Raw genomic sequence first — 13,179 nt, forward strand, 5'->3', positions numbered from 1 at the left:
AGGCATGGGAAAAATAGCCATATGATAAAGTTCTGAATAAAATGTTTGATTATTGTTTCTACAAAAGCCTATAAATTATATTATTATAAAATGAGCGTTTTTTTTCAAATGTATGGAAGACAAACTGCTGTGTGTGTGTGTGTGTGTGTGTGTGTGTGTGTGTGTGTGTGTGTGTGTGTGTGCAGTATATATTCCACCTGCTTTCCCTGGCGCAGGAAGTTTTTCCAGTCCTGATTTCGTCATTCATTCCAAACACACCATTGTGAATTGTTACGTCACGCCTCGCATTACGTCACAATTCCATTTGCCACTTCATTGGCTGCGTCCTTAGCAACCGAAGTGAGGCCTTGGCTACGAGGAAACGCTCAACCGAGAAACAGGTTCTTGGATTCGTAGGGTTACTCTTCGATAAGTTTACGTCCCAAAATCTTTACTTTATTCAGCATTTATCGACTTTTAGTGTTACAAATCATTAATAACCTTAAACTGGTCAAAATGGGAGATAAAACTCGTCCCAAACGTATTTTTATCAACGACGTCGACAGCTATTCCTCCAAATACATCGCTGAGGTAAGTTCACGAATCACTTTGTTACCGTAAAGTCTCGCGTGAGAGAGAATCCTCTGAAAACACATGTGTTGTAGTTTCTGGCGAAATGTGTTCCGGGCGGCGAGATCTCAGAGGAGGAGGAGACGCCGGCTTCCCCCGAAGGTGAGGTCGCTTTTCACGTCGTCGGGACAGTGTCCTCCTCCACCCCAGGCGAAAGACCGAGCTTCCTGCTGGAACGATATACCGTGAGTCCGAGTTTATTGAATGCAATATTGAATGGTTTTTTTTTGTGGTCATTTCACCACGTTTACCAATAAAAAAGTTATAGGCAAGATGCGTAAAATGGGAGGGAAATGCACTCTGAAAAACTTGTCATTGTTTTAATGAATGAGAAGTTACCGATTGGTCATTAATTTGTTGGGAAAGGTAGGAAATAATTATGACAATCCTATCAGGTTTGAATAAAATAAAAAGCAATGACCTGATGGCAGGTATTCTGCCAACAGGCACCAACCAAAGATGCGCTTCTCAAGCACCTGCTGCAGTGTGATGTGGTGGTGTACAACATCTCGGAAAATGCAACGCCAAAGCAGATTGAAGAGGCAAACTGGGCAGTTACAAGTACAATTACTGTCATTGAATATAAATATCTCCATTGTCTTATTACTCCCTGTAATATTTCAATTGTTTTTGGCAGCCCTTCACGAGGAGATGGAGAACTTTAAGGCTCGGAAACTGTTCATCCTGGTCTCGACAGTGATGACGTGGGCCATGACCAGAAAAGAGATTCCAGTGAGCATGGCGCTCTTAGGATGCTAGCTATCCAGCTGATCAAGCACCTGCAGTTTTGTTAAAATGTTTGTCCCTAGGATGGAGCTGACGATCTGCCAACAGAGGAGGAGTACAGGAAAAGAAAGCCCCATCCCAGTTTCAGACCCCACCATAACCTGGAGAGACATGTGTTGAAGATGGTTGGAGGTGTACGTTTATTTTATCTCCAAACCAGTTGACTGATATATTTCTAGTTATTTAGATGTAGCCCTTCTTATGCTGTCACAGCATCATTGTATCATCAGAAATTCCTTGTCTGATCAAACTTACAGAAGTCCAAGCTCAAAGGCTACGTTGTTGCCAGTGGGCTTCAGTATGGAAAGGGAGAGAATTTATTTCACTACTTTTTTAAGGTAGGTTGTACATCATGTAGTTAATGTGAAGCAGCATTTTTATAAACTTATGTGGAGCTGTTCATTCATTATTTTAATTTTTTCTAATCTTCCATTAGGTGTCATGGTTGATGCAGTTTTCAAAAGTTCCTGTATTTGGCCAGGCCACCAATTACATCCCCATGATTCACGTATATGATCTCGCAGGGTGAAATACTGTGCTTCTGCAAGTTGTTTGATATTTTATACTCATATTTATAGTGCTAAAGTGATTGATGTTCTGTTTCAGAGTCATTCAAAATCTCATTGAGCACAAGCCAAAGTCAAAGTACATCCTCGCCATTGATGATTCCAACAACAGCTTGGAGGATGTTGTGAAGGTAAATCAGTCATTAATAAGTGAGTGGCGAATACATGACAATGAATTTGCGCTAAAGATGCTACCGAGTGACTGGTCTGAGGCTGTTTCAATCACATGTACAACTTCATGCCACTCTCACCATGTGTCTTTTTTTAACTTGATTTTGTATTTTTTTCAAGAAACCAACTGTTTACTGTGACTTAACACACATTACAAAAATAACTCTTCAAACTATTTAGGCGATCAGTAATGTGCTTGGACCTGAAAAGATCAACAAATTACCAGATGACGACGGCATCGCCATGGAGGCTTTTAAGGCACAGTATTGGCAGTGTGTGTGTGTGTGTGTGTGGGGGGGTGGTTGGGTTATTCATTGATGTCAATAACACTGATAAAAAATGGTCTGCGGTTTCAGGCAGAGGAATTATTGTACCTGAGTATCAACCTACGCCTTGATGCTTTTATTATCAAAGACTCCTTATCCCTACGCTGGGTGTCTGAAGGCGGGATAGTGGAGAATATGCAGCACATCGTGGAGGAATACAAAAACACCAGGCAGTTACTTGTAAGTCTTCAACTCATTAAAATGATCAGGCTGCATCCAGTTCCAGTTCAAGTCAGCAAGCTCAGTAGACGTGGGACATGCTGAAGTGTCCTTTTTTACTAATTTGTCTGTGTAGCCAATCAGAATCTGTCTTCTTGGACCACCAGCTGTGGGTAAGACCACCATTTCAGAGAAGCTGTGCAGCCATTACAGGCTGCACCACATCCAGAGCAAAGAAGTTGTTGAAGATAAATTGGTCCAGCTGGTGGGTACTTTCTATCATCGACCTGTGAATGCGAACACACAGTCCACTGATGGGAGTAAATCATTCTGCCCAGAATTCAATGGGTTTTTAATGAGATGGATTTCAAAGTTGGCACTCCTCGTCTGAGATGATTTTTTTTAATGTGTTATTATGTGTCCATCTGTGTTGAACAGAGGAACATAGTGAGTGGGAATGACCCTGAAAATGTCACTCAAGAGGCCATAGCTGATGCACAGAAACAACTGGATAATGTAAATAAAAGCTTGGAGATGAATGCAGGTAAATTTGGATTCCTCATTTTTCTCACAAACTGTTTTTTGGTTAAACAGCATCTGATGGGAAAAATGGAAGATGAATATAGGGATTATTTCCTTCAAAATCCAATTTGGTCATATTTTACCTTTTTAGTGTGCCACTCTTTTTTTTTTTTAAAACCAGTGTTCCGGTTCATTAGGTCGACTTGGTGACCAACTAGTTGTTGAAATTTTGCGAGAAAAACTGTTTTCAAAGCCATGTATGAACCAGGGATTTGTTCTGGATGGGTTCCCGGAAACACCTGATCAAGCAAGGATGATGTTCTCTGGTCAGTTATTGTGGACTAATTTGAAAACCTATACGTCATACATTTTTTATTGCTGTGTACAAATTAACTGGACTTATGTTCTTCAGATGAGGATGCTGAAAGTCCGGAGCCCCTGTCCAAAGCCCCGGTGTACAACAAAATCACTCCAGGTTGTTTATTTATTACCTGAACTTACCACAACCCTTTCAACATATTGAAAAAAAAAACCCTCAAATGTGTCGCTAGAAAGGATTCTCATGCGTCCCTGTTTGTTTTACAGAACACGTCTTTGCTTTAAATGCATCTGATAATTTCTTAACAAGAAGAGTTCAAACATGTCCGGAGGACGTGGCATACTCCATGAACTACACCCAAGACAAGTTTATTTCTCGCCTGGACAGATACAGACAGCTCAGCGGTGCTGAGGAGACACTCGTGGACTATTTTGACGAGCTTGAGATTCACCCCGAACACATGGGTACTGTTCTTCATGGAAATGCTGGGAAACAGTCTGCATGAGGCAATGTTACTATTAAAAAACAAAAATATCAAGGCCCAAAAAAACTTTCAGATGTATGACATCTGTATAACATCTGGCACCAAGCTGTGCTCTCATTTGCAATTTAAGGCTGGATTAAAAGCATGATTCGTCCTGAAAGAGCTGGAGTTAGTTATAATTGTTGAACATGTCCGGATTGGAGACGCAGTAGGAACACAAGAGACATTTTTTCAGTTTATTTTTGCATTGAGCACCAGTAAAATTTCAAGTGTGGGGCTCATGATTATTCACGCGTTGCTATTTTTAATAATGGAATGGTATTATGTTATTATCTGATGAAATTGCTGTACAATGAGAATATCTCGTATCCGCCCCCCCCCCCAGAGATCATCACGGATGACATTAAGTACACAGAGGTTATCAAAAAGATGATCGAGCTGGTGGGATTGCCCAAAAACTACGGCCTCAGTCCAGAGGAGCAGGAAGAGGAGAACAGAAGGTGGGAAGAGGAGAGGAAACAGAAAGAAATCACAGCTGAAGCGGAGAAGAAGCGCAAGTCTGAGGAAAAGTTGGCCGAGATGGCTGCTCAGTTTGAGGAATGGGTATGTACACAAAAAAAAATGAGCAAAATGATGATTAGAAATTATGTTGCACAAATCCAGTGTTGGAGGGATACAGCAGCTCATAACATATATGAGCTTCTGTATCACTTCACCAGAAGGTTTGTGACCCGTTTGTTCTTTCACTTTATTCGGTCAGCATAAGAATTTGTCCGAGGTGAAGAGGCAGGAAGACGAGCTGCTGGAAGCCCATGCCGTTCCCCTGAGGAATTACCTGATGAAGTACGTGATGCCCTCCCTTACAGAGGCCATGCTAGAGTGCTGCAAGATCAAGCCAGAGGATCCCATTGACTTTTTGGTAGGACATTGTCTCACCTGCTAAACTTCCTGGAATAACATTGAACATAAGTGTTACTCCAGTTTACTTGTTGTTTTTTTCAACGCTTTTCAGGCTGAACATGTCCTTCGGAACAACCAGAAACATCTAAAAATGGCTCAGCAGGCAACCCAGAGTGAGAAGCCATCCTGGGAATTCTGAACATTATGATAAAATATATAGAACTGAGAGAATGTCAAATACTATGCGTTGTCCCATAGAATATCCAATTTTCCCTAGAAAATGGAAACCAATATTAATATTATTAGACCCACTAAGAGGGAGTGATATTAATGGTCAAATGCTAATGGGTTTTAATACGTTTATACACAATGTATTGTCTTGAGAGAGAATTGCCTTGTTATCCCTTTTTGCTCTTGAATAACATGTATAATCATTTAATCATTGTAATAGTTAATCAGGAAAATAATCAACAGGCACAGCCCTAAAAAAGACTCCGTCATGAAGACCATGTTAGATTGGTCCAATCTGTCGTCTACAAAGAAGACAGGCTGCTTTTGGCATGGCCCTGAAAAGAATCTAGAGAGAGAATGGGAGCTCTGAAGATGTTAAGTACATTTACCCCCCTGGGGGTTAGAACTCTACCAAGTACTTGGATGATGTTCAAACTAACAACCATGAATATATTAATTAAAAAGAGGCAGAATCACAGGGGATAGATAGTTTCCCCCAACATCAGCCATATATCTGGCATCAGTAACAAGTATGACAAAGATTTAACAAACATCAAGTGCCTTCACACCTCCGAGAATAGACCCAGGCCTCCCAAGCTGAAGACGATTAGATTATATATTTATCTCATTTGCTGGTGTCAGATAAAGTGTGCCCATACAGCTCATGTTGGCAATATGTACCAAACCTGAAATTGCTAAATTAAAAGTTTTCAAATAGATGAAAATCTCATTAAATTGTCCCAAGCATCCATCTGCAGGTTTCATTATGTGTTATTTGTAAATGTTTTGTTGTTTTTATTGCAAGATAGTTTTATGCACCGAAATGGTAATTGTTTTTGTATTATAATCATTGCAGGCCCTAGGCAGAGGACTCTGTGGACTGAGTAGCTGACAATAAACAGGAAGTACAGTCTAGCATGATAGAATAACAGCTGCCAAAAATTCATAAAAATGAGGCACAGTCACTTAAATACACTAAACGTGACTCAACCTAGAATAAACTGTGCCGCAATGCACAATAACATTGAAGGAATACAAATGATAAAAGCTGAGTTGCATAACACACAAACTAAAAAGCCCAAAGCAAAATCTGGATTAGTGTTTCACCATATGATGAAAAAGGTACATAATGAATCTCCAGTGCTTTATCATGACTAATTTCAAAAATAAGCAGATTGAGGACACTCTACTTTAAGGGTGGAATATCCGAGGGCAAATGACCTCATAGTACAACTTAAGGCAAATCTAGCCTTGTGAAATACAACAGGGCAGCTACATTTAAATAAATAAAAAAATAATGTGCATTAAAAGCAAATAGAAATATATTTGCACATATGTTGACATTGCACATACAAAAGAGTTTAATGTCAGTATAATGTGGACATTTGTTTCACTTAGAGCAGGACAGTGTGCGTGTGTGTGAGAAGTCCTATGGTTCAGCCAGGTTTCCATTCATAAGAGATTTGTCCATCTGGCTTATGACTCAGGAGCCTGAAGAGTCAGTGCTTCCAGGCACTGAGTCCAGGGCAGCATAGTTGTAAACAGGACTTTTCAAATGCTTATTCTGTCCACAATTCCTTGGCAGGACCCTTTTCAATATATTGTGTGTGTGTGTGTGTGTGTTTGTGTCTGTGTGTGTGTGTGTGAAACAAAATGAGAGCATGTTTGTTCTGTAGTGTTGAATGATATACAAACAGCTTGGCTGGCATTTATTCATGAGATCCAACACTTGGAATCATTTTTAGCTCTGAATGTCAGACAGTGCATGTACATGAACGTTTCCCCTCGAGTGCAGGAGAGTGCACTGATATAAAAATGGGGAGTAATTGTAGTTTTGATATTTTACCACTAGATGGTACCGTTAATCCTTCTACAGGAGACGAGACGATACCTCGTTATTGTATCCCTGTGGGTATTATAAGTATTTAATTCCAAAATCGGTAATTTAAACCCTAAAAGCCAGATGGTGCATTTGATGTCTCTTGCACAAACTAAATATGTCTCACCTAGGGGAAGGCTATTTTGGATTTGTTGTAAACAAAAAATTACGAAAACAATAAGAGTAATGTGGCTCCAATTGTTTGCGTTATTAAAGTAGAGCTTGTGTCTGGAGTTTACTTTGTACTTTATTTCTATATGATGAATAGTGGATTTCTAGCTGCTTGCAGGCTTTATTTGGAAGTAATCCATAACATCAAAGAGCAACTGCCTTTCACATTATTTGTGGCCTTTTACTCAGCAGCACAAATAAGACACACTTAAAAACACAAAAAGTAGACTTCTTAAAAATATAGCAGAGTGAGTCTATTCATGATTTAAATGACTGCAGTCAAAAGGTTTAACACTATTAACACTGCTGCAACTGCCAATGCAGACATGTCTCAGATAACTGTATAAAAGTAAAGAGCAAGCTGAGAGGATTAGTCCTGTTTGCGGATACAAGTGCTGCTGACACAGTCTTTCGGAAAGTAGACTGTGGTTATAGGGCCCACCTAAGACAGGTGATAGGATCTGAAAATCCTGGGGAGCCTTCGTTCTTTAAATGTATCTACAAATGTGCCGTATGTGTTCTTCTGATCAGAAACATTATATTGTGCCCAGCAGCATGAAACCCAATGTAGAAGTAATCTCCAGAGGATCCCTCCAGAGGACCCTCTTATCACCTACACAGCTTCTGTCCCAGATGAATTCAGTGAGAGATCTCTCTTGCGTCTGTTAACCACACAGCAGGTTTTTTCCAGATCGCCCGGTGCCATGCAAGTGAGGAGTTTCTTGTTTACCTAAATGACCTCAGCTCCATTGGTCTTTCCAGTGCACTTCTTCCGTAGAGGTCATGTCAATATGGTTCTGTGGTTCTTAGAGGAATTACTCCTGTGACATGAATATGCTCATAATCAAAGTTAAATGTTAAATAGGCTCCCCCTGTGACCTGACAGTTTGCTACAGCCTCTTCAAGATCACCCGAAAAGCCAGCAGAAGCCAACAAGACCATAATGAGCCACTTCCTATTCCCTGATGGCATCCTTCATCACCTGCTTCCATAACAAACACTGAAAACCATCCTGACAACAGCTCTGGGAGGGTGATTCCAAAAAAAACTCCTCTGGATTTCCTCTGGAAATCTGTAGAAATTCCAGACGTCTAATCTTGCTGTTGTGCATTCTAGCCTTCAACCTAAATACATTGCTATTAATTTGTACAAAAAAAAGCAACATTAATATCGCTTTTTTTCCCCACAAATTAAGAGAGATCTGTAGCGTTTTATTCATCCGGGGGAGAATGTGTTTACCGAACATTTAATTGCATGATGCTGTGAGTGATAGAGTGAAGTACACTGTAATTTGCAATAGGGCAAAAGGTCACATAATTCATCCACAGTAACAATGTTGGCAGCGACATTGAGCAAACCGGAGCAGTCTGGCAGAACCAATTAGGACAGACTGTCTCCACGGGGAGCAGTTCCAGCTCTGTCGCTGACATTTTCATTTCAGTTTTATGAAGAGAAACGATGAGATGTCCAGCCAAACACCCACAACTTCCAAAACTTTTGCACTTGGTGTGTGTCATGTGCGGACAGCTCGCGCTTTTACTGATCCTCAAAGCCAGCCAGCGTCTTCACTCTTTAGTACTTTCCTGCCTGAAGAGGTTTAGGTTTTCCAGTAACAGGGAATAAACCAGATATATGAGATAAAAATCAGTGAGGTAATAAGACTGATGTCATCATAATCAGATATTTGCATTTGTATAGCATCCATTAATGTAATTGTTATTATTATATTGTTATTGTCAGACCTTTGATAAATTGAAAATTCTGCCATTTCAAGAGTTTTTCATTTTTTTGTTTTTCAAATTTCCATTTCCATTAGCTACAAAGTCAAATGACGTGCTTATTTAGTGCACATTATGCAACAATGAATTAAAAAAAACAACTTTATTCCGTAGTTATAAAAACATTTAGTTTTTTTTTCCCCAGCTTCTTTATCTTTGATTGGATAATACAGTCCGCTTATGATTGTCCGTGACAGCATTTGTATTTTTCTAACCTTCACCTTTAAACACGTGATGTAGAAATAAGATATGTGTCTGCTTCTGAGGTAATGTAGGTGATTAGGACTGTCTGTTAAAATTATAACTTTAGCAGAGCTGAGTAACCATAATGTTGCAATTCTGTTTTAGTTTACATTTTTGCTGATCTTTATTGGGAAATATGGTATTTATTTCACTAACCAGAGAAGGACACGCACACAGAGGGGCGGGGTATATAAAGTAACCATTTCAATTTACTTCCTCTGTTAAACAATAAAATCACCAATGGTGCCAAGGTGTCTGCACAGGGCGATTGAGTGCGGTGTCTGTGTGTGTGACAGATACACAGAATGAGGTCTGCGGTGGGCTCGCTCATTCATGTTGTTCCATCTGCAAGGCTTCCAGGCACAATAACCTCTACCCTCTGTGGTGGTCACTAACATCTGCTAGAGGGGGACCACACACACTTACACATCCCTTTACCGTAGCTTTAATAAGAGGATGGGAACTTGACCATTGTAGCTACAAGCTCTACCCACACACGCCAGTTCACAAATGTCATGGATACCACACATCCAGTAATACGGCCTATCTTTTCTTGTCCATGTCGGAATTTGTTCTCCCAGGCCCATCTGTTGGCCATGTTGACCTCCCTTCATCCGAACAGTCACATCTTTTTAGCCATGCAAACACAAACATTGTAGTGAACTGTTTAACAGCAATGTTTGCTTTTATGGGGTAGAGAAACTGGCATGGCATGCCATAAAAGCGTGTGTTTCTATACGTGTGTGTATGAGGGCATGCGTGTCTGCATACAATCATGCTTCACTGTGCATGCAAGCCATTCATCCTAAAGGGATCCAAGAAGTTAACTCTCACTCTCAAATGCTTTATGGATTAGACCTATTCATGTCTGTGCGTGTGTATGTGGGTGTGTGCATGAATTTGAGTGTGTGTGTGTGTGTGTGTGTGTGTGTGTGTGTGTGTGTGTGTGTTTCCATCACAGTCAAAAAGATTTTGCTTTACAACTTTTTCATTATGATGTGTTGCTGCAACAAGAATCACAAGTGCATAACCCCTGAAAACCGCATGCAAAACACTCTTAATCAGCAGAGTTCTGCAGAGGTCTAAAAAAAGAAGTATGAAAAAAAAATTCAACACATTCAAACACATACTTTACAGTAATGGGCATCCATTAAAAAGGTAGATAAATGACTTGCACACTCTTGAATACTAGCCTTTCCATAAGAAATGTAAGTTCCACTCAGGATGACTTTATAAACCACCTATGCGCTTCTAAGCAAAGCTAACACACAACAGGTGAAGTCCTGAGCTAAGATTGCAGCTTTTCATCAGGCATTTTCTGCTTGTGTGCGAGGTCCCTATAACCATCATCGTGCAGATTTTTCACAGTGAGAGGTCAGGAAGTGGCGTGGAAATGGTCCGCCAAATTAATTTCACATGCTGATTTTGGGTGAGCAAGAAATGGGAATTGGTAGATGGGGGATTACAGAAATTTTCCGCACCTTCAAAACGCAGGGAGACTTAGGGTTGAAAATAGAGCAATGTGTTTTGAATATCCTCCTTGTACCCCATGCACGTCGGAGATTTTAAAGCACGGCTTTTCGTTCAGTTCATCTTCTTGACATGATAATCTGAGCTCTCTGGGTTTGGCAGCATCTGAAACCTGGCAAACACTGACTCAAGCCCTGCATCATATCCTGACTTCTCCAAGACGGGACCAATCGAACCCTCTCCATCAGACACAAATCTATATAAATGCAAACTTCAAATGCAAACAGGGTCTTTGCATAACGCTCATGTCAGTGAAGATTTTTTTTTAGAGAATTATTTGGACAATGCCACTTGCCTGAAGCAAACAAAGATGGACTGCATGATGCAGCACAACCAAGGCTCTCCTTCAAGATAAGTGTGATCTTTCTTGTAAAATGAATAAAGAATATCCTGGGAAAAACTTAGTCGATGTCTCGTATTTTTATTTAAAGGATCCTATCATGAGACACTCACTTTGCAGTTATGGCTTCACAAAACAACACAGCTATTGTAATCATAAGTTACACTGATCTGGAGTGAAGCAGGTCACTGATTATTATTATTATTATTATTATAGTTAAACTTCATTCTTGAAACATTGTTGGCACAAACTGGAGATAAATACTGTCCTAGATCCTGCCTTAAAAATTTCATCTTCACCAGCCGTCATCCTGGGGTTAGTCATGAGGGACTTATTTTCAATAACGCAATTTCACGACGGGTGCGGAGCAAACTTAAAGGACGGCTTGAAAAACAAAGATCCAAGCCTAAAGTCACTATGGATTTTTCAGTCAAGCACATTTTTATTTGTCAATGAATATGACAAAGATGGTGGCAATGAATGACTCTTGACCTCTAATTTATCACTCAAAAACAAGAGTTGTTATCATCCCAAGAGGAGACTGCTAAAATACTGTAAGCCACTCTAACCGCTTTGTCAAACTGTTCCAGAATTTACAGCATTCTTCCTTCGCCTGTGCCCCATTTATGTCTTGAAAATCTGCCCTGTGTTATTTTTAATACTTCCAACAGACAAATAAACACTGTTGAACCTTATTCCTGAAAAAAAGAAAAAAAAAATAACCTTTCCATTCTGCAAAGTAGATTTTCAGTCTGAAGAGTGAGAGTTTCCTCTATGAATACTTAGAGCTTAGTCTTGGACCTAGGACAGATTTTATCGTCACTCAGCGTGCAAAAGCTTACACAGAACTAAATTTTGTCACAAATGGCTCAACGCATGATGAATAACACAGTATTTTCAATCATCATGTATGCTAGCAATGTGTTATGATAATGCAATAGCGATGTGACCAGTGGAGTTAACAGAAGTGTAAAAAGTTTTTTTTAAAAAAGTAAGAGCGCGAAGACGTCAAGCTTATAATGCTCAAATATGATACAATATCCAGTCCAAGAACACAGTATCTTGCATTTGCGTCATATTTTTTTACGAGTTCAGCAGTTTTTGCCTCCAAGAATTTTAAAAGGCCTAAACGGAGTGTTTGGTTTCCACATGTAAAGGACATGTTTCTGCACAAAGCACTATTTGCCGTGTTTACATCAGTGTGCGCATAACAATGTGTCTGAGAGTGGTTGAATGTGGTTGCGTGTCTCAGGCAAAATCACTGCAACAACAGCACATCCCATAATGGTTGCTGATTGCCTCATGGGACCTGCAACTCCCACTTACCCACATTTGTACAAAGATATTATGACGTTCAGGGCCGTTTCAGATTAAAGGTTTCACCAGAGTTGTCTGTTCATGGAAGTAGTTACCGTACATGAATTGTTAAAATTGTTAACTCTTGAGTGTTGCATCTGACAGTTTTCAAAATTTTATTCATACTGGAAGCGCTAAGTTTTAAAACTTATTTTAAAACTCCACCTGCATACCTCACTAGGACTAAAAAATAGAAACACACACATAGGTGAATAAAGTTTGTGAGTCTGCAAAGTCACAGGATGAGAACTTGCACTTCAAGCCAAAAAAATCAACGTTTAATCGGTTGTGCAAAACGCGACGTCATATCCAAAACAACTGAAGAATGATGGCTCCTAGGTGTTTTTAATAAGGCCTTTATTTGCAGTTGATGCTTTCATCACAGCTCACACTCATATAAGAGATTGGGATTTAATTCATTTAGATAATGTTGTCTATGTGCCAGTGTCAACCATATTTTATTTCTTCTCATGCGCGTGCAGGAGAGAAGCAACGGCCAGTACTTCATCGTTGAGGTTTTGGATGTTGGCAAGGAGTGTTTTTGGCAGTTACCTGGTCCATGTGAATACAGTTTTGCCCTCCTTTCTTTTTTTTTTTCCAGACATGCAAGTAAAACGTGGACACCAGAATAATTCAAAACAGATGACAGCTTGTTTGTCTAGTCATCTAAATCATGTCTATATGTAATTGTAGCATTACGACATTGTATATGTATTTAATATATGCGTGGTGGATAGGAGGACAGGTTACATAACAGAAATGCCGGTCTATTTGGGCTCGTAATTACAGACTTGCCTTCTCTGGCAAAG

At 39.8% G+C, this 13,179-nt stretch overlaps 1 protein-coding gene across 1 annotated transcript; it reads left to right on the forward strand.

The window, feature by feature from the left end:
• Positions 1 to 457: 457 nt before the first annotated feature.
• LOC147223002 (adenylate kinase 7-like) lies at positions 458 to 5,824 on the forward strand. The gene is made up of 18 exons (XM_086167116.1): positions 458 to 570; positions 645 to 794; positions 1,056 to 1,170; positions 1,247 to 1,341; positions 1,419 to 1,529; positions 1,653 to 1,733; positions 1,832 to 1,920; positions 2,002 to 2,092; positions 2,313 to 2,390; positions 2,489 to 2,638; positions 2,754 to 2,882; positions 3,056 to 3,161; positions 3,337 to 3,465; positions 3,552 to 3,614; positions 3,725 to 3,922; positions 4,328 to 4,545; positions 4,703 to 4,861; positions 4,955 to 5,824. The coding sequence occupies exons 1-18, from the start codon at positions 496 to 498 to the stop codon at positions 5,039 to 5,041; spliced, it is 2,124 nt and encodes a 707-aa protein (XP_086023242.1). The 5' UTR covers positions 458 to 495; the 3' UTR covers positions 5,042 to 5,824.
• The last annotated feature ends 7,355 nt before the right edge of the window (positions 5,825 to 13,179 follow it).

The sequence above is a fragment of the Fistularia commersonii genome, chromosome 20, assembly GCF_037954325.1.
Source record: "Fistularia commersonii isolate RoL2024-O1a breed Wild chromosome 20, RoL_Fcom_v1.0, whole genome shotgun sequence".
In the NCBI taxonomy this organism is placed as follows: Eukaryota; Metazoa; Chordata; class Actinopteri; order Syngnathiformes; family Fistulariidae; genus Fistularia; species Fistularia commersonii.

Excerpts from the sequence above, each read along its gene's own strand:
- LOC147223002 (XM_086167116.1), top strand. The coding sequence starts at position 496 with ATGGGAGATAAAACTCGTCCCAAACGTATTTTTATCAACGACGTCGAC. Across the intron at positions 1,921-2,001 it reads CACGTATATGATCTCGCAGG|AGTCATTCAAAATCTCATTG; the intron begins GTGAAATACTGT and ends GTTCTGTTTCAG. Across the intron at positions 2,883-3,055 it reads AAGATAAATTGGTCCAGCTG|AGGAACATAGTGAGTGGGAA; the intron begins GTGGGTACTTTC and ends TGTGTTGAACAG.